General features: G+C 40.2%; 1 protein-coding gene across 1 annotated transcript in view; it reads right to left on the bottom strand.

Moving 5' to 3' along the window:
- The window catches only part of FMNL2 (formin like 2), a 1,741,163-nt gene that overhangs the window by 18,327 nt on the left and 1,700,768 nt on the right, over positions 1-22,068 (bottom strand). Inside the window, exons 24-25 of the mRNA XM_044074902.1 lie at positions 21,226-21,324; positions 13,658-13,781 (exon numbers count right to left, since the gene is read on the bottom strand). Coding sequence (XP_043930837.1) covers positions 13,658-13,781; positions 21,226-21,324 — 223 coding nt within the window. The remainder of the gene's footprint in view (positions 1-13,657; positions 13,782-21,225; positions 21,325-22,068) is intronic.

Raw genomic sequence — 22,068 nt, 5'->3', positions numbered from 1 at the left:
TTCCCAGTTGATAGTGGGATAATTAAAGTCACCCATGAATATGGTATTGGGTTGGATGGTGAAATTTGCTTAATTCTTAGCTTCTGCTAGGATTACTGTGAGAACTCCTCCTTGACTGCGGGAATCAGAGGTAATAGTTTGCTCAACAAGTGCCTGTTCTGATCCAAAAATCTTTTATGATACCACCGGATCTTTTCTGTATGCATCCTAGTCACTGGCACTATCATGAAGGAAGACAGTGTGTGTCACCCACTGCCTTTAAGAATATCTGGACTGATAAAACTGTCTTGTAGCTCAGGCTTGAGAAGAACTGATCTGAATGTGAAACTTTGTACAGTGGCAGGAACAGCTTGCTCTACTCTGCGTCCAGCAAGACTCCCAAGAAGGTTTTCTTCTCTGTGGTGCTAGAATTAATTTGGGAAGGTTTACAGAAAACCTCATTCTAAAAAGATAATGTATAGAGAACTTGACGGTACTCTACATTTCCTCCTTTGAGGCAGCCTGACCTAGACAGTCATTAAAGTTAGAGCAAAAATATACAACTCTTTGTATTCTTTATTCTACGTATAATTTTCTGTTTGTGTCTTGCACCATGGTGCTTAGGTAGTGACTTAAAATGGTCTGTTGACTGGTCTACCTACCCAGTTATCAATTAAATAAACAAATAAGAATCCTTTATGCCTAGAAGTGGGAAAACATAGGTGATAATTGGTGACAGAGCCATGGCTTAAAACGTAATACCAATAAATGCATTATAGTACCATTTGGGATAATAAAACAACCCTAAAGGTTGATTCATTCGTCAGGGATCTAGGAACTTACGTAGATAGTAACCTAGCCTTTGATCAACATGTATCCAAGGTAGTAAGAAAAATCCTTTTATGTTGCTCAACTTATAAGCAAAGGCATGGCATCTACAGCCAGACAGGTCATCATACCACTGTAGCTAGCCCTCATTAGACCCATCACAGAGTATAATGCCCCCTTTGGCATGTACTTCACCAGACACATCACATGCAGGAACTGGAACATTTACAAAGGTTCCTTACAAAAAGAGAGCAAACACAATGTCCTGTGCTTATCACCTGAATGCCCTGTCTCTTTCCTTGGTATCATAAAGACTTCTGAGAGGGGAACTTTGCTTGGCATACAAGACATCCCTGCACCCTGTTTTGATGAACCTTTTGTATGCATGCAAAAAAAACAGCATCAGAACTACTACATCAAAAAACATAAATTTTGCTTGTAATATAAATAGGGCATGTTGGAGAGACAGATATGTTTCTCAGAGAATTTGCTGGAACAGGCTCCCCATTCATTTGAAGCTACTTTTTAATCAACAGCAAAATGCTGCTGCAACTGGTACCGCACAGCTAGGACTGCACTAATGACCAATCAGGCTTTGCCGATCATGCCTTCCAACTCTTTTTACCCAGGGCAGCCTCTCCCTCACCCCCACACTAGCTACACTTCTGCTTGAATTCTCTGCCAGCCATTCCTTCTTATTACTGTACCTTTTGTGACACTCCTGCATGTTTCATAGTTCGTTTATTTATTATTATTTATTGACATTTGTTAACCGGGTTTGTCCAACTGGGCCAGAGGCCCATTTTCAGTGGAAACCTGAGGAGAAAAGCTCTGGCTACAGAGAGTATACTATATATACAATTTGTTGTTGAAATATTCAACATGATGTTTATTTTACAGAAATACAGGACTCAAAACATCACATCTTGCAACTGTAACAGGCAGCCATCTTCAAATAAGCTGACGCCTAGCTACAGGAAGCAGCATGTCACATGGTAAACGTCTTAGAAACATTTGGACTAAAGACCTCATGGAGGCTTGTAAGACATCTACAGTGCATGCTCATAGGTTCATAGGTGTGTACTAGGCTAATGGCCCTGGAGCCTTTACAAGCCTAGCCCATAGGATTACCCTGGCATCACGCCACCTGACCTTAGTTCCCAGTGTCTCTGTCGAGAAGAGCCATTGGAGTGATCCCCAGGGTGAATTTTCTATTTCCCATCCACTCATCAAGATTTATTTTGAAGAAGGCCAGTGAGGTGCTCTGTTTGGCATGTATGGGAAGTCTATTCCATAGCATGGGCAGTCTCTAGGTTATGAACCTGTCCCTCCAGCATGTTCTGTTGATTGTGGTAATGAGGTTGAGGTCTCTGGAGAGTGTGAGACAGAGAACAGTTGGAGATTTTTGAGTCTATCCATATAGGACAAGTGTTTAAGGCCTAGGATCCTCTTTGTGAGGTACTTTTGTGGCTGCTCCAGTTGTTGCAGGTGTCTAGTGAGGTACATGTCAAATGGGGCATTGTACACGATGACTGGCCTAATGAGGGAAGAGTAGAGGGAGACAATGACTTCTTTCTTCCTGGATGCAAAACCCTTAGTAATGAGAAGTGCCACACAGAAGGACTTTCTGACCACAGTGGCAAAGACGTGGTCAAAAGAGAGGTTGCTGTCAACTCGTGTTCCCAGATCTCTTACACCTTTTATGTTGTGTACTACCATCGATGTGGTAAATCATGGGAACAGGGTTTTTCCCAAAGGGGATGATGACACATTTTTTGGCACTGAGCTTAAGGCCATGGTTCTGACACCAGTCGTTGGTCTCAGTGAGGCCTTTCTGTAGGATGTCAACATCAGTTGGGGAGTTAATAATAGCTCCCAACTTGTAATTGTCTCTGAATTTTGTCAGCAGAGTCCCTTTGTGTTGGCCTGGACTTCAGAGAAGTAGATACCATACAAGAGAGGACCGAGGACTGAACCCTGTGGGACTCCACTCATGACTGGTTGGCAGACTGACTTGGAGTCAGCTACTTTCACATTGTGGGTTCTATCTGTGAGCCAGTTTGCAGCCCACCTAGCGATATAGGGGTTGATGCCTAGCTTAGTGAGTTATTCTATGATTCCTGAGTGGGGAATGATATCAAAGGCCTTGGCCAGATCAAGGTAGGCTGTACGAACCAACTTGCCTTCATCCACAGCTCTGGTGACTGACTCAAAGAAGTCAACCAGGTTGTGCAGGGATGATCTACCCTTCACAAAACCAAACTGTGTGGGATCCAGAGTTTGGAGATTCCCTATATCCTTGTTTATTAGGTCCATGATGATGCATTCCATAACTTTGCATATCAGACTCGTCAGGCTAATGGGGCGATAGTTCCCAAGGTCTGTAGTCGCTCCTCCTTTGTGGAGAGGGATGACTGTAGCAGTGCGTCATTCGGTAGGGACAAAGTCTGAGGTGAGGCTGTGATTGAACAGGGCACACAGGTGAGGTGCCAGTTCACTCTGTAGTTCATGCAGAACACAGCCAGGGATATTGTCAGGTCTCATAGAAGCTGTATTCTTGGCCTTGGACAGTGCTGTTTTAACCTGGGCAGCAGTAATACTGGGTACCTGGCAATTTACTGGTATTGTGATTGGTCCTTTGGGTGGGGGAAAGAAGGTATCTTGTTTATTTAGTGTTTTAAAAAAAATCCAAATATTACTTGTTAAGGGGAAGAAATGCAAAAACTGGACTACTTAAACTGGTTCTTTTGCAGGTTTTTGTAACAAATTTTACCCAGGAAATAAGATACAAATGTTTTGTTAATTATTCTGAGGTAAAAATAACTTACCTTATCCACTATAATTTTGAGATCCAAATGGCAAATATATCATCTTTCTTAGGTGTATAATTATGTAAATCTCTTTAGCTTATATTAATTTATGCTTGCACTACTTTTTTATACTCTTTTGTAATTTTATCAGGTCGCACATACAAATGCCAAATGTCGATAAGCCAAAAAAAAAAGACCGCAACTACAGGGGACTAATGAATATTTAACATTGCTCTTCTTCTTTAAACTTCTTTTTTGCAGGGGACAATCCCTCTGCACCTACAGATGTGGGCATGAACTTCTATATACCAACTCTGAGATCACTGTACCTCAGGGGAAAAGGGAATATTATGGGAAATGGCCATCTCAGACTTAATATATGTATGCCCATTTATTCGGCTATTCAGTCTCCATGTTTTGGGACTAGCTCTAGGGGTTCCCAACATTTCAGATCGTTACCCTATGTTGCATGGTCTGTGTAATGTAAAAGGCAAGGGCTGAAATGTACAGACCATCCAATACATGATGGATAAAGCAGGACAATATAAATTGGTGCTGATAACCAGCGACCTGAATGCACATATCAGGCCAGACAGAAAGTACAGTTGTGTACACTTACCATAAATGTAGATGTTCGAGTGTATTCACTGTTGCAGTCATTACATTTGGGTAATCCTGCTAGCAGGTTTCCCTCAATCGGCCTGAATTCCATAGTCATGGATCCTGCGTTGGCTGCTGTCACCCCTTCCCTGACGTCAGGTCGTCAGGGGTATAAAAGAAGGAGCCGACGCCATTTTCTTCAGTTTTTCTTGTCCCAGATGTCAGGTGTCCCCTAAAAGGGTAGCCAAAATTTATATATATAAAATTTACATGCACCAATATAAACTTTACCTTCATCTACAAGCAAATACACCACACTGGTTGTATAAATCAGAGAAGGAAATATAAGTTCCAGCAGAAAAAAGGGGGATGGCGGGTGGGTAACCTGGACTGCAACAGTGAATACACTCGAACATCTGCATTTATGGTAAGTGTACACAACTGTACTATGTTCTTCGTGTTTCACTGTTGCAGTCATTACATTTGGGTAAAGTCCCAAAGCTATGGTTGGGAGGCGGGAGCTAAACAGTATTAGGAGTGGCTATGAGGCCCTGCAGAACTGCAGTGGCAAAGCCTGCCCTGGATTTAGAGTAGAGTGGCAGATGATAGTGCTTTGTAAACGTGTGCACTGAACTCCAAGTAGCAGCCTCTAAAATGTCTTTGGTTGGTACTCCCCTGAGAAAGGCTGCTGAATTGGCTGCAGCTCTGGTTGAATGTGGCCTAATGCCCTTAGGCACTGGCTTGCCATGTTGAAAATAGCAGAAATGAATGCAGTGGCCTATCCAGTTTGAAATAGTCTGCTTTGAGATGGCCTTTCCTTGTGATCCTGCAGCATATGCAACTAGTAATTGGTCTGTCTTCCTGCAAGCTTTGGTTCTGTCCAAGTAGAATCTAAGCTGTCTGTGTACGTCCAAGGAATGCAGAATTCTCTCCCCCTTGTTTTGTGGATTTGGATAAAAAGTTGGCAGATGAATGGTTTGGTGGAAGAGCCGCACTGGACACCACTTTAGGCATAAATGTCGGGTTTATCCTCAGAGAAACCCTGTCTGGATAAAACATGATAAAAGGTTCCATAGCCATGAGTGCCTGTAGCTCTGAAACTCATCTTGCAGAAGTTATTGCTAGGAGCAGAGCTGTTTTCCAAGATAAAAAATTTATATCAGCAGTAGCAGCTGGCTCAAAAGGAGGCAGGGTGAGTTTTTCCAGGACATAGTTGAGGTCCCATGCAGGTATTGGTGATCTCCTTGGATGCCTTAAATTTTTGGCTCCTCTGAGGTACTGCTTTAATAAAGGATGAGAAAAGATTGGTGGCTCTGTATTGTAATGAGCCGAAATGGCAGAAGCATAAATTTTAATTGATGAAAAAGATAGGCCTTTGTCCAGCATCTCAGTTAAGTATTGCAAAATCTGAGGAATATTTGGTACAGCTGTATCAGTTCCTTGTGCCTGGTTCCAAGCACAGAATCTCTTCCATTTTCCAGCATAAGATTTTCTAGTACTAGGCCTTCTGGCTTCCAAAATGACATCCATCACAGCTTTACTGAGAGGTGTGTTTTGTATGATTACATTATCCGCCATGCTGCCAGGTTTAAAGTCCTGAGTTGGCTGTGCAGGATCTGATTGTTTAGCTGGGACAGTAGATGGGGTATTTGAGGTAAGGTCCAAGCTGGGCATTGAGACAAATTCCTTAGGACTGGATACCAGTACTGGTGGGGCCAGTCTGGGGCAATCAGTATCATCTTTGGCTTCTCCTGTCTGACCTTTAGGAGTACCTTGGGGAGGAGTGGCAGTGGAGGAAAGGCATATACTGATAGTTTTTTTCCAGCTGAATGATAGGGCGGCCATTTTCCATGCTTGTCTGTGATAAGTCCTTGTGCAGAATCTTTTTAGTTGGTAGTTGTGAGGGGAGGCAAACAGATCTATGTCCGGGCATCCCCATTTCCTTGTTATCATGCTAAAAACTTGTTGATCCAGCTGCCACTCGTGGGGATCCATGAGGTTTCTGCTTAGTTCATCTGCCAGCGTATTTTCCTTTCCTGGCAGGAATTGTGCCTGCAGATGTACTTGGTAAGTCAATGCTGTGTCCCACAAGGTCATGGCTAGTCTGCATAGGGGGTAAGAATGTGTGCCCCCCTGCTTGTTTATATGTCACATGACCGTGGTGTTGTCTGTCTGTATCAGTAGTTGTCCCGGATGAAGTAGGTCCTTGAAGGCTGTCAGGGCATTTTGAACAGCTAGCATTTCTTTTTGATTGATATGTAGATGCATTTGGTTTGAGGACCATGTGCCCTGAATGCATCTTCCTGCCATGTGGGCCCCCCAGGCATAATCTGATGCATCCTTTGTTTGTGTCTGCCTGACGGGGGAGATGTGAATGGCTGTCCCTTGTTCTGGTGACAAGCTTTCGCCCACCATTGAAACTCCTGTTGCAGGCAGGGAATGAGAGTAATCATTGCCTCCAAGCTGTGGCAATGTTGAGTCCAAACACTTTTTAGGTACCATTGAAGTTTCCTCATATGCAGTCTTGCATATGGAATCAGTAGAATGCAGGATGCCATGAAGCCCAAAGCCTGCAGAATTTTTCTTGCAGATAACTGGGCCTTTGTTGCCAACATCTTGAAATAGGTAGTCAGTTGCTTTTGTTTGTCTGGCATGAGATAAGCCATCTGGGCAATTGTATTTAAGCTTGCACCCAGGAATATTATCTCTTGAGAGGGTACTAGTTTTGATTTCTTTTCGTTGACTGTGTACCCTAGGCATGTTAGAAGTCTTTTCACAAATGCCAGATGCTGTAGAAGAATGTCCTTGTTCTCTGTTTGAATTAGACAGTCGTCCAAGTAAGGATATATTTGTATTCCTCTTTGTCTGCAGAATGCAATTACTGGTGCCAGGCACTTTGTAAAGACCCTGGGTGCAGCAGATAAGCCAAAGGGCAGTGCACACAATTGGTACTGCATTGAGCCAGCCTTGAATCTGAGGTATCTTCTGCATGATTGTCTGATTGGGACATGCAGGTATGCCTCTTTTAGGTCTAAAGTCACAAGCCAAGCATTCTTGCCCAGCATGGGCAGAAGCTGCTGCAAAGTTAACATTTTGAATTTTGGTATATCCAGGAATGTGTTCAGAATAGATAGGTCCAGTATTGGTCTCCAGGCTTTGTCCTTTCTGGGTACCAAGAACAGTCTTGAGTAAAATCCTTGTCCCTGCTCTTGCTCTGGTACTTGTTGAATGGCCCCCATGTCCATGAGGGATGAGACTTGTTTTTGTGCCTCTGCCCATTGATTTTTTGGCAGATCTGGCCAGCCGTTTGCCTTTGGCAGGGTATGGAAATGGAACTTGTAGCCTTGTGACACTATGTTTAGAACCCACTTGTCCTGGGTTATAATGTGCCAATTTTGAGAAAAAAGTGCTAATTTTCCCCCTAAGGGTGCTGCCAGGAGATAAGTGCTTGGTGCAGGCAGGGGGGAAGTCATTAAGACTGTTTCCTGTAAAGCTGTGATTTGTCTTTTCCAACTTTGGAGGTAGAAGCACCCCATTGCTTTGACCAGTATGAACCTTGCGCCTGGGATCTGCCTCTAGGGCATCTGGATCTGCCCCTTTGTGGTCTGTCTGACATAGGAAATGACCAATTCTTTGTAGGCCAGTGTCTACTAAACCTAGGTGGCTGTACTTGTAAAAAATCTTTGACAGTTTCATAGATTTAGCTTTGTCCTCCATTTTCTTTAACACCTCTTCTGCCTTAACACCAAACAAAGTATCATGCTGTAGAGATGCGTCTAATAACTTAACTTTGACATGATCAGGCAGATTTTGTTCCTTTAACCAAGCATGCCTCCTAATTACAGAACCCATAACTGCGGCCCTGCAGGAGGCCTCCAAAGAATCAAAACCACATTGCAAAGTATGCTTTCCAACTTGTTCAGCTGCATGCAATAAATCCTGCATTTCCTTGTTTTCTGCACATTCAGAGTTTAATAACATTTTCTGTTTAAGCAATGCCATGACATGTTGCTGATATCTGAGCATATGAAACTGACGGTTTAAGGCCCTTATAGCCAAGGTAGCAGATGTGTAAACCTTTTTCCCCAACTATCCAGTGCCCTAGAATCTCTGTCAGAGGGGGTAGGGTTTTTTGCAGCGGAAGCCTTAACACCCTTGGAACCCTGTGAAATAGTTTCTGGGTCTGCAGCAGGGTTTTTAAAAAGGATTTTATGAGAGTCAGGAACCGTGTAATATCTGTCAGGCTTAACAGGAGCTGGAGGTAAGGAGTCAGGGGTAAGACTAGACTCCGAAAACACATCATCTGCAATATCGAACACAGGTGGAATGGCTAGTTGGCTAGTGGCCTGGGTTGAGCTAGTAAAAGGAAATCCCTGAGCCTCTTTTTAGATTCTGAAAAATCTTGGCTCTCCCAGTGGAAATGCTCCCTCCTGGTATGCAAGGTTTCCCCAAAAGAATACTGCTCTGGAGGAGAAGCTGAAGGTATAGATTCTTCAGCATCAGAATCCTCATAGGGGGGAATAGAATATTCCTGGTCAGAAGAGGAATCAGAAGAAATAGAAACCTGATCTGAAGATTCAGTCAGCCTCTTGCCTAGGCCTCTTATCAGGAAGGGGATGGGAACCCCTGATCAAGGTGATTAAGTCTTCGGCCATTTTGAGCATCTGTTTTTTGGGCATAGAGGCCTGTCCACGTGGCTCTTGAGTTTGTTTCTTTGCTTTAGAAGGTGCTTTAGACTTTGCCTTTGCAGCTGAGGTTGGTTTAATGTAAAGATGCTTAGGTCTGAATACACCCTCAGAAGCTGGTGCCTGCTCAGCGGCTCCGGACCCATCTGAAGGAATAGTATCTGAGGCTCCAATACCTTGAGTTTCCGGTGGTATGGCCGACTCCACGTGGGAGTCAGTAGCAGCCTGCGACTCTAAAGTAGCGGGCATCAGGGGCTGCAAAAGCGCCTCACTGAGAACCGGCGAACGGCTTAGGAGAAGCTTCATCGTCGGTTTTGGGCCTCGGTTGTCTATCTCTCTCCTTTTCCTTACATTTTTTGTGAACTCCGGTAGTCGGATGGCTATCCGATGACATTTCTGGATAATTAAACCGGCGTCCAAAATAGTTTAAAGCAAAATCATACCGACGGTTAATAGTGCGTTGGTTAAATCTAGCACAAAACCGACAACCAGAAACGTTGTGATCAGGGCCTAGGGCAAGGAATGCAGTAAGAATGAAATTCCTTATGAGGTATTTGCTTTCCACAAGAAATACAATTATTTACTTTTTCTGACATCGGTCTGGAGCAAGAAAAAAGTTTCCCCAACGGGGTACTTAGCTTTATTGAAGACTTTGGATCTGAAACTCAAACACGAAAATCTCAGGAGTCGGCCGACTGGCACTTGCGAACTGTTTCTGCTACGGGCACCGCGCGGCAAGAAAGACTGAAGAAAATGGCGTCGGCTCCTTCTTTTATACCCCTGACAACCTGACGTCAGGGAAGGGGTGACAGCAGCCAACGCAGGACCCAAGACTTTGGAATTCAGGCCGACTGAGGGCAACCTGCCAGCAGGATTACCCAAATGTAATGACTGCAACAGTGAAACACGAAGAACATCAGGATATGATGAAGCCTGGGTCCACATGGGTGGGGTACAGCAGGAATTAGCCACTAACTAGATGCCACTCTAGACTTCTGTCTGGCAACTGGCTTAATGGTGATCAGCACATGGTTCAGCAAGAGATATAGTCACAAGATCACATACTAGACTGGCCAACATGCAACCCAAGTAGACTCTTAAGGAAAGGGCACTGTGATAAAATCAGTGATTGCAAAATCATCCCCTGTGAAACAGTTGACCCACAACATAAACCACTGATCTCCACAATCAGCTGTAAACAGTGGTCAGAGAAGGCTCTCAGGTCAACAGAGACTAGGCTGAAGACCTGGAAGCTGACTTGAGAGAAAGCACTAGAGTGTAAAGAATTACTCAGGGCTTTAGCATCTCAGGAAGAAGAGGAAATAGGTGGAGATGAAGAAGAATGGCAGCACTTGAAAAAATGCATAAGTGAGCACTATAGCACAGACATGCAGCTAAGCCAGGTATGGAAACAAGGTACCTGAGAAAAGCTGGTTGTGGAATGCAGAAGTCCAGGAAGTCATCAAAAGAAAGAAAGAGTGCAGGAAAAAGATGGAGACAGAAAATATGGACCAAGCTAAGAAGGAATACTGTTTGTCAAACAAAAATTAAGTGAGGCTTTGCAATAGCAAAGAATTAGAGATCAGAGGCACTCTACCAGTTCTGGAAAGTGACTTGGCAGATGGGAGCAAAGAAACTATCATGTTAGGGTAATGGACTGAAAAACTGAAGGTACATGGGATGAAAATGAATACAGATAAGACAGTTGTAATGGCAGCAAATGGAAGAAATTAGAAGAAGCTGAGATTTGAGATGGAAGAGAAAACAGTGGAACATGTTAACAGCTCAGCTGGTTGAGGAGAAGGGAAGTCTGAATGAGCAGGTCAAACTAGAATAAGAGAGACTGCAACCAATGGGTTGAGAGTGTCAGTGGTAGTATATAACAGAAAAATGCCAAAGAAGCTGAAAACTAAGTTGTACAAAAGAGTGGTGTGACCAGTACTACTGTATGGTACAGAAACCTGGGCAGTAAATGCAGAGCAGTTGAGGAAGCTGGAGGTGATGGAGATGAAGTGCCTGAGATGGGTGGTAGGCTGCACACTGTGGGACAGATGAAGAAATGAGGACATCAGAGCAGAAGCCAGGGTAGCTCCAATTGCAGAAAAAAGTCAAACAAAACAGATTATGGTGGTTTAGGCACATGTGCAGAAAAGCAGAAGATAATCTGGTGAGGAAGATTTTGGATAGACAGGAATGAGGCAAGAGGAAATGAGAGCCTAGAGCAAGCAAATGGATGGATTATATAACAGAAGGCCTGTAATGGGCAGGCATGACTGTCAAAGAAAAAGAAGGCCAATAACTGGCACTGAATAAAGCGGGAGATGGCAACAGTTGACATGGCACCCCAACCCCATGATGAAAATATTAAAAGGGGGTTGCTGATGGTGCTAAAATGCATGATACCTCACCAGCCCAGATGATTAAGGCTAGTCGTACTGTCTTTCATTAGAAGTCCTGTCACTATATACAGTAACAAATATGTAGACTGAACAAACAGTCACACACACACACACACACACACACACACACACACACACACACACACACACACACACACACACACACACAATGACACTACCCTGCTTTAGATCGGAGCATATACTGAGAATGGGAGCGAGGCTGCTACACTACATCAGTCAGCATGCATTGAAAAGGCCCCCACTGGTAATGCAGCGGTGCAGTTTGATACATGAGGAAATCTTTATATAAAACACTACAGGACAGTTTAAATAGGTAGTAAAAGACAGTAATACACTACCATACACTGCACTGTAAGACATGGCGAGGGGTACATCTGTAGGGGGGTTTACTCAGATAAGTATGACCAGCAAGCCCACGTTTTAGATCAGAGAAATAAATGAAGTGACTGAGAAGTGGATTTAGTGAGTTCAGAGCAAACAGGCTGATGTAAAAGAGGAAGGGGTAGGAAGTACTGGTGAGAACCAAGCTACTCCATTTAGTAGAATGCGTGATTCGTAGCGGGTCTAGCATATCATCTGAGGAGGAAATACAAGCTGCTGTGGTATAAACCGAAGACATGTAGGTAGCAGCTTTTTACTTATCAAATTATAAAATGTGGCAAGCATGATAAAACACTAAAATTGCCTAGATACTAACTGTATATGGTTGTGACAATGTGTGTGTCCGACTGACAAAATGATTTTGCATGGAAGATTTTTTTTCTTTTCTAGCCTATACAAGAATAAACTACAGATCGGATACTTTTCCTCTTGATCCCTGAGAACTGCCTCACAAACAAACCACAAAATCATCTGAAAACTATTTACTTGCACTGGATAAATTTGTCTTTTATTTCCAAACTCTGCTGCAAAACAGCAATCAGGAAAAGGAAGTCTTAGAATGAAACAAGTTCTGTAAAACGTTAATTACATTTCAAAGGACTTTTTAATTTTAAGCTGTTTGGGCACACAGTAGCCTCTATGACTAATTACAAGAAATGCTGACAAATGTATTCAGAGATACCTGCCTGCTGCCAAGTTTGTTAATATAGCACCCCATAAAGAAGCTTTCCTTATTACTAGCACTTTTAAAAAAGTTAAACCTTTGAAATTGATCATTAGCACCCATAGATGAACTATAAACACAAGCAAATTAAATCCAAAACAAGTTCTTAAAAATGCCACTGTCAACATAGGAGGAATACAGTTAGTATCACTGAAATGCAAGCAGCTAAAAGAAACACCACCAGATTACCTGGGAAAGTTAGAATACAAAGCATTGTGTTGTAGGCCATAGCATCAAGGCTTTTACCCATTCCACTTTTTTTGACATTGCTGATCTAATACAAATAATCTTAATAAAAGTTCTAATCTGGCAAAACAGTATTGTACAAAATAGTTTACAAATAAAAAAAAATCAGGAAAGCTTGTGTCTTCATAAAATATCTTGAAGTTCTGTAATACTGCAGTCACTATCCATTCCCTGTTAATGAAGGACAGCTTGGGTAGCTGTTTAATTCTGTCCAGGTACACAAACTTGAATATGTTGAATATGTTCTGTAAACCCAAAGTTCTTGTGTGGGCAAGTCACAGTAATCCCTATAGTCTGACTCCTGCTCTTTAGTTACAAATACTCATTTTTTCAATTTACAGGTTCATTCCTTTTGCTTTCAGTGCTCCTGTTTATGCTCAAAGGAGTGGAGGTACATGAAAGTGGAACATTATTGTACCATTACGGGGGGGGGGCATGCTTCAGGGCTAGTTATTTGATTTGCTTCACATAAATGTTCACGTCTGTTATGATGTGACATGCCTTGTCACTGTGACTCCACCTTAGGAGGTGTCATTGCCACAAAGTTATTCTCAGTCATCTCTATCACAGTTGGTTTGGGAACACAAACATTAAATGACTTGTTCAGAATCAGTACGCCTGTGGTATAAGATGGGACTCGCACACTGGTGTCTAGGTTTGCAGCCCAAATGCCTTAATCGCTATACTGTACTGCGGTCTATATACAGTGACATCTCCTGTAAAAACTGGCTATAATCTTTCAGGATAAAGAACAAGATATTTTACAAAACTGCTTTCTGAAAAAAACTTATTATGTTAGATATGCTGTGTTTGCACTGGCACTAAAATCCACTTGCTGCTCCCTAGTGGTGACTATACATGTTGCATGTTTGCATTTGTGTAGTTTAAAACTACTAGCTTCCTCTGGCATGCATAAAACAAAATAGTCTATACTGAGGTCTGCACCAAACATTGTTTAACGGCTTCTAAAACATTTTACTTTACCTGTAATAATATCTTCAATGGCCCCGTCTTTTCCCTCATAAACATGTCTGTTGTCTTTCACTTGCCTCCTTCGCAACTCAGCAATCAGCTCCTGCTGTTGCCGCTTTGTTTTGTGAGATGGTGACTAAAAATTACAAAGCATAACCATCAACAAACAGAAATTCCTAAGAGTTTCCACTCAATGCTGTGACATTAACATATATCAGCGTGTAATAATCTCTCTTTTTAAAAATCTGTTGTGTCTCACTGGCAGACTATACAACTCTTTCTATGTGCAGTTTAGGTACATACAGTAGTGCAGCGGATAGCATTGTCACCTCATACCAAGAGGCTCCCTGGTTCCATTCTTGGCTGGGGTGCCTTCTGTGGGTAGTCTGCATGCACTCTCTCTGTTCGTGTGGGTTTCCTCTGGGTACTCCAGTTTCTTCCCACATTCCAAAGACATGCATATGGACTGGACACTCTAAATTGGCCATAGGTGTGCATGTATGTGTGTGGTTTGTAAGAACTACAGCTCCAGGGTTAGCCATCCAGCAGTGTAAACCTTGGCTATAGGTGATTGTCAATGTTGAAGTGACACCCTGACCCCACATGTAACATGGGAAAAGATATTATGGATGAATGGATAGATGAAAGTCAGGAAGTTGGTAGTTTAACAAAGTTATAGAATAACAAATGCAGTACATTTTGCAAGATATTCTACTATCACATGAGTCATACATAGACTGAAAAGCAAACTAAAAATGTAATACTCTGCTTGTAAATCAGCATGCTGCATTATGCTGTACAACAAAGCTTGTCTGATGGTCTACATTGTAGTTAAAAATTGTCCACCTGGAGTCCCTCTATTCAGGGACTCTGAACAACATGCACAGTGCAAAGAAAATACAGTTCAGCGGGTTGGCATATGTCTGTTTACCTGAGCAGACATGCATCTGTGTACTTGACAATAGTAGTCTTCCAAATTGTATTTAAATGTGCCTTTCTTAAACATGAGACAGATGAAACTAATTTAAATGGTTACTGCGTTATGAGCTGAGTGGAGGCATATATTAATTGGTTTATGTCCAAATCTACTTCTATGTCTTGTTTATGTGTCTTGCACTATCTATACTAAACAAATCAGTCATGCATGCTGACACTTTAGAACAGCAATCTGTCACCAATCTATTGTAGGATTGAATTTGACCCATGGTCACCGATCTACTGCAGGACTGCACTAGTAAATAGGATAATGGATATAAACCATAATAAGAACTTCTGATACAAACTGAATGAGGTCTGTGATACAACAAAACAAGTACAAACAGGAAATAGCACATTTAAACTGGAAATAAGTTGATAAGTTGAAAACAAAAGGGTACAAAAAGATGTAAATATGACAAAAACAGCACCTATTTTAACTCATTAGAGTGACAACTTGCCTTTGTTAACACATCTTGATATATCATCTGGTATCAACAAGTACCACCCGATTGCTTTAAAAATAGTCGGACAATTGTTCCACAAATCAAGTTTTTTTAATTTGTACTATTTTGTAATTACACAAATTAGGTAAATTTCATCTTCTTTTAGAGATTAAATCACTTGGTTTAATTTTTTGGAAGTCTGATTATAAACTTTCTAGAAGCTTCTTTACATATTACTGATTTTTAAGCAAATGTTTATGCCTTTGATGTACAGAATATCATTCAAAGGTCAATTATTGATATATGTAAATCAACTAATTTTACTGTGTCAATTACTGCACTAATTAGTCTCAATCATATGACACATTTTAACATCAGTATCGGTATTATTACTTGGCTAGGAAAATGTATTTATTGACATTTGATTACCGGGAGGATCTGACTGGGTAGGAGCCCATTTTTGGAGAGGCCTGGGGAGAAAAGCTCCAAAGTATTACAAACCATTTTAAGAACAATAATACAAAAAACATCTACAATTTAAATAATTGTAGCAAATTAGACAGAATATGAAAACATTGGCTAAGAATAGATACAAGTTATATGATCATGACTTAATAGCAAAAATTTAACCAGTTTATAGAAAAATTAAAGGTAAGTTAGTATAACACAAACAGAAATTGCAATATGATGCAAGAGAAAGGCAGGCTTATGGTATACTTAGAGAGAAGGTCAAGGGAGGTGTAAGGTATGACTAGGTATTTGCTCACATTTAGGAATATAATTTGCGTGGCGTTGAGCAAGAACATAGTAATGGTACACATTTTGTTGTAGTTCTTGTTATACTTTATTGATCACATTCACGTGTTTTCCTTTGAATTTTCTATGGATTCTTTGAAAATAAGCACTTAATTAAAATTAAAGTTGCAGTTGAAATTAAACCATTATATGAGTTTAGTCCAATGACAGGTGATGCTTAACATTGCACAGCACTTTACAGCTATTTTGTCCACTGTATACTCTTTTACTCATCTCTACCTCTGAATAATTGCTATCTTTATATATGTACATAATCTGTATTAGTTTATATTGTAGGATAGGCATAATATTTTCTATTTTAGGAAAACTTTTGCTGTCCTACACAGTTCTGTACTGTATATATGTTCTTACTGAAACTCCTTGGTAATTGTTCTCATAGCTACTTGTCATTTCATCTTAACTTATATTCTGCAACCCAGCCTGGGCCAGCAACTAGTCAGACTTGATTAGACCCTAATAAACTAATATACATACTTACATAAATAAATAAATAAATAAATAAACACTCTAATCATAACAGCCTCATAATTTGCAGCATTTGTGTTTTACCACCTTGTATGTGAGTGGCATTATAGGAAGGTACTGTAAAACATTATTTTGTAAGACTCATACTTTCCATAAAATTAATGTGTGCACATTATACAGTAAGACTAAAACATGCAGGTGGCACAACGTATATTTTCCCTCATCTCAGCTGACCTTTACCTTGACTACTTATTTTTAATATATATTTTATATTTAAAGTCTTGGAGTAATCTATTACTCAGCTTATTAGGTCAAAGCAGGGCAGCTCTTGCAGTAATTGAATGCATGACTGCTGAAAAACTACCTAAAAGAGGCAACCAAACAACCTGGGCAGACAGCTACATTAATGAGGAATTGCAAGGAGTTTAAATCTTACATTCTGTAGGCCAATGGTGAGAGCAAAATTATACTGTAGCAGACAGACAGCATTTCTGCCAAAGATATTAATTTACTGTGATGAACGTCTTCAGAAGGGCAGCTAAGGTGTTTCAGCAACAGCTAAATTGCCTCTCCCCAAGGGGTGCAGCAAACTCATGTTGTGCTGTACAAAAATAAAAAAAAAGCCACAATGACCTTAAGGCAGTCGTAGTGATGCAAACACGGCATTTTTTTCTGGGGGAGATGACCACTTGACAGAATACATAAATGGTGTATTATTAAGCTTGCTTCTAATCAGACTTAACTCACAACGAATTCAACTTGTTCTCAGGAATGTCCTACTTAGTTTTCACATAGCTCTATCCCATTCCATGTAGCTTACAATATTTTGGCAAACTGAAACTTGGATCTCTGTTCCTAGATAAACTACCCCATCAATTTCTAAAAGTTACAGCCACAGTCATAATTTAGCCTATAACATCTATTTGTATTAATCATTCCATAAAAAGGTATTACACTTGATGTTATCCAAAAGGCCAATAAGTGATAAGAAGGTACAGTATCACAGTTTGGGAGGGAAACACAGTGACCGTGCCATGATACAAAGACAGTACTTTTACTTTTTTAAATAACTATCAACCAATTGCACTTCTGTTGTCCTCTCTAAAACATCAGAGAACTCTGTAACATTTCTGACTGAAATATGTGACTGAAGATCATCAGAACAAAAGCAAAATCCTGAATGGTACAAAAGCCTGAAATAATAATGTATACATCAAATCAAATATCAAACACAAACCTAACATACTAAATGAAAAGAAATAAGGAATACATTTTTGCAGGAGACAAGCTCTCAGCACCTCCTAGATATTAATCTAAATTCAAGGTTGCACAACCATGCTGTGTTACACCAAAATATTACCATAGATACATGCAGAGCCAGATCATGGTCAAATGGGGCCCTAGGCAGGGTAATGGATCTCCTCTACACTCCTCCACAGTCATTACAGTGCCCCATTAGTTGGCTACTTCTTCCCAGTTACCATAAATACTGTTCATAACACTTAGCGTGTATACTGTTTTCTGCTTTACTTCTACAATAATAGATATTTGGATTTAATTTAAAACTTTTACTTCACATTTTACACCACAAACACAGACAGACATTTGCAAAACAAAGCAATACAGTCTCATAATGAAAACAGACTTAGTATTAAAACTTCTCTGCCCTTGAAACTCACATTCCTCGAAACAGCAATGAAACCCACATTCAAAGAAAATGCATATGGCCAGTGGCAGATAAAGTTTACCTTTGGGCTGCTTTCACATTTTAGGCCCCTTGAACACATTTTAGGACCATGCAAACATGCAAGAGTTCTTTGACTCACCTTCCTGATTGCATTAAATTATACTCCTTGTATAATACAGTAGCACTTGTTAGAGCATGTTTTAAATTTATAGTTTTGAACATTTTTCCAGTAAGCAAACAAAATGTATCAAACAATAATAACAAAATTGCCCAATTCAGAACATTTCAATCATAAAAGGCCACTCCAACTTCTGTCATTGCAGTCCACCAAAATCAGCCAATATGCACAATCTCTGCAGAAGTAAAAGTCATCTGAATAATTCCACATAAAAGAGATCTGTAATTAATGAAGAGATTGCTGCTAGCAAACCACTTTGTATTTCAGTGTTTCATCTACAAATTCAGAATAAATTGCCTGTTACCTAAAAAATGGTAAGCTGGTAATATTGCAATAGGGAATGGATGGCAAACTGACAACAGGTTCATAGTTACTGGGCATCTCATTCAAAGGAAGACACACTCAGAACTGCAGCATGGCCCCCCTTAAAGTACAACACAGTATCAGCAATCCAGCTATATGCTGTGGAGTAGAATCTACAGCCTATTGCATCAAAAGTAAGTACGCTACCTGCTGTGCTGCTAACAGTGCTTTTCAATTCTATACCACTGTACTGATACCATTTCCTAAACAAAACAGTTGCATATTGTAAACAGACTTAGCAGCAGTAAACTTCTCTTCCCTTGAAGCTCACAATTCCTTCAAAATGCATTTGAAACTCAATTCCTTGAAAAATGCAACTTGGCAGTTGGGGTAGAGGATTCAGGCTACTGTTTCCAGTAACTAAGGTATGAGGTCTGAGCATGAGCAAATAACCAACCAACTGCTATCCCAAACTAGGGCATTTCAAATGCGCACACACATACAAACACACACACCTACTTTCCATACCTCAACCTCTTACTGCAAGAAATATGGACAAAATCTAAAATTATGGAGGACAAAGGAAAGATGCTAGAATAACAGGATTTCTGTTAGTATGCATTTTTCTAAAGATATGAAATCAAAAACTCAAATGTCTGTTATTATTTAGTAACATCAATCCTCAATGATTTTCCAGAAAATCACAAATTTTATGAGGAACAGACCAAAAATATGAGTTAAAAATCTGGACATTCTGCAAAAATCTGGACAGTTCAGAGTTATGCTACCTTACTTACTTACCTCTTACAAAAATATATACATACACACACACACACACACACACACACACACACACACACACACACACACACACACACGCACGCGCGCATACACACACACACACCTCTTACTTGTCTGTCCGTGGTCCGCAGTCCAAACACCTTTTTGTATTTTACATTCAAATTCCACATGCGCACACACGCACACACACACACACACACACACACACACACACACACACACACACACACACACACACACACACACACACGCACACACCTCATGCATGGAAGATGAAGATGTAAACAGGTAGCACAGACGCAACAAGTGTGTGCGAACAGACACAAAAGGCATTATTAAAAAAGAATGCCCTTAAAGAATATGCAATTTTTTTCTTTTTTTTAATTAAAAAAAAATAATCCTCCAGCCAGCAGGCCGTCTCCCAGCCAGTGGGCCTTAGGTGACTGCCTTGGTCGCCCATTGATGGATCCAGCTCTGGATGCATGACTAAACTCCTTGCCCATAATATTGAAAAGGGATATAACAGCTGCCAGGTGTTTGCAGCATAAAATGGATGGAATTCAGTCAGTTGTTGCTTTTACTCACTTAAACTTCAAAGATAAAGTACTCTATTCTCCTAAATGTCATTCTCCTATATCAGTATTATTGATTGGTTCAAAGCAGTTTATTGTGCATTTATTAGACTCAAACTGTAGTTAAAAGCTATATTTTTAGCTGATGTGTGAAACTGGCTATCTGTAACTGATAAAATGTACACAAAATGAATGACTGCAGTTACTATCTAGGTGTATTTTTGACACTGTATAGATTCATTGATCTGCCTAATTACATTGTTTTCTTGAGGTGGTGAACATCTAAGATGTAACTACCACACCTTGCCTAAATGATGTCATAGATAATGTGATAAATGCAGGAGAAATAATGTTAGATTTCAGAAAAAAAAGTTAATATGGCCTGCAGAATCTGCAGAAATATCTTCAGGAAAAAAAATTAGTGAGTATTAGGTTCCCTATTATATTATCAAAGACGCAAAATCTTGAATGCATCTTCATCGAACTGAAAACAACGAAAATTTAAAAGAGTGAAAGGGCATATACGCGATTTCTTTCCCTGGGAAAGAAATCGCTTGGCCACCTCCGTTACTTTGCAGTTTCCCCCACTGTAGTGCAATCTCGGATTTGGTATATTTAGTTAGGGGGGTGGGGGGGCACAGCCCCCAACTTTGTTTTGTTTGTAGTGTTTTTTTTTTTTATTGGGCCAAGCGATTTCTTTCACAGGGAAAGAAATCGCTTATATGCCATTTTGCTCTTTCAAATATTCATTGTTTTCAGTTCGATGAAGACGCATTCGAGATTTTGCATCTTCAATGACATAATAGGGACCCAGAGTATTATAAAATGTATGCTTTCTTTGCATGTACTCTTGGGCTAGTCAAAAAGGAAGTTAAACCCTTTGCGATAACAAAATCTTGACATTTGAGTGAAGCTGTCCTTTAAAGAAAAAATGTTTTGGGGACCAGATGTCAAACACCTCTCTCATAACATTCGTTGCAGATCAGTATATGATACTTTACTGTGAAGACTTTAGTGACAGGCATTTCATTACTACAATTAAGAGCAGTGTTTCAAGAATGCTCTCTCTGTATGAAAAGATTTACTGCAACAGTGTTTACTAAGACTAATGATAATCAGATCCACTCTAGTTCGCTTTAGTATTGCTGTTTTAGTGATGAAAATCCTACACTGAGGCAATCAGAAACTCCATTAACCACCTGTATAAACCTGACTTTACCTGCTTTGCTACGTAAAAGAATAAGATCAGGTAAACTAAATCAACATTGCTTAGTTTCTAATACTGAAGATAAGAATGCTGATGCAACTACAGCCATCAATACTAATAAAGCTCTTACCTTTTGGTCCTGAAGCTCCATCATTGCTTCTTGTTCTAGAAGCTTCTCCATAAGTGCTTGTTCTTGCTTTTTCCGTAATTCATTTTCCTCTTCTGCTTGCTATAATTTAAATGATATTAATTAAAACAGGGTCATCTGGCTAAAATGTCAAAATGAGTTACAGGCCTTTTGTCAAATGTAGCAGTTACACATACTGTTCACAAGCAATGGCAACGTAACTGTCTGTTTTACTCATATAAAGCAACCCTCTTAAAATTTTCAGAAGCGGACTCTAGCAATATCCAGAGTCCTCAATTATATTAACATTTTACCTTTACACTGTCCTGAGAAAGCCTTAGCCTGCCATTTAATTCCATGTTTAGCCGTGCTATAACATAGTTCAATGATTGTGACTGGAGATGCTGAGTCCAAAAATGATTTTAATAACTTTGCTCATGCCCTGCTTCTAGTAAATTCAGGAGTGGTTATTGTCGTGAATACTGATCTTGAAAGATATGCTGATTAGAGTATCCCAACAACAAACATGATACAAATGGGCCACACTTGATAAGCAGACAACAGTAATTAGAACTAACTCAAATTCCTCAGCACTTAAATTCTCTCTTATAATAAAGCGTCTGTATTAAACCATGATCACGAAACATAAACATTCATGTCATAATAATTTTCCAATATTAATGAGGTAAGAATTCATTGAAGAGTATTCAGTTCCTTGAAAATGTATAATAAATAACCTAATGAAAAAATACACATAGGGCTAGGGACTAATCCAGCTGTCCCTCTTTACCTAGTGCAGGAAGAATAACTTCACATCTATTGATCTAAACAAATAAACAATTATAA

This window comes from Protopterus annectens, chromosome 6.part0, assembly GCF_019279795.1.
Source record: "Protopterus annectens isolate FY-2018-M chromosome 6.part0, PAN1.0, whole genome shotgun sequence".
NCBI classification, from domain to species: Eukaryota; Metazoa; Chordata; order Ceratodontiformes; family Protopteridae; genus Protopterus; species Protopterus annectens.
This window is presented reverse-complemented; position numbering and strand designations above follow the sequence as displayed.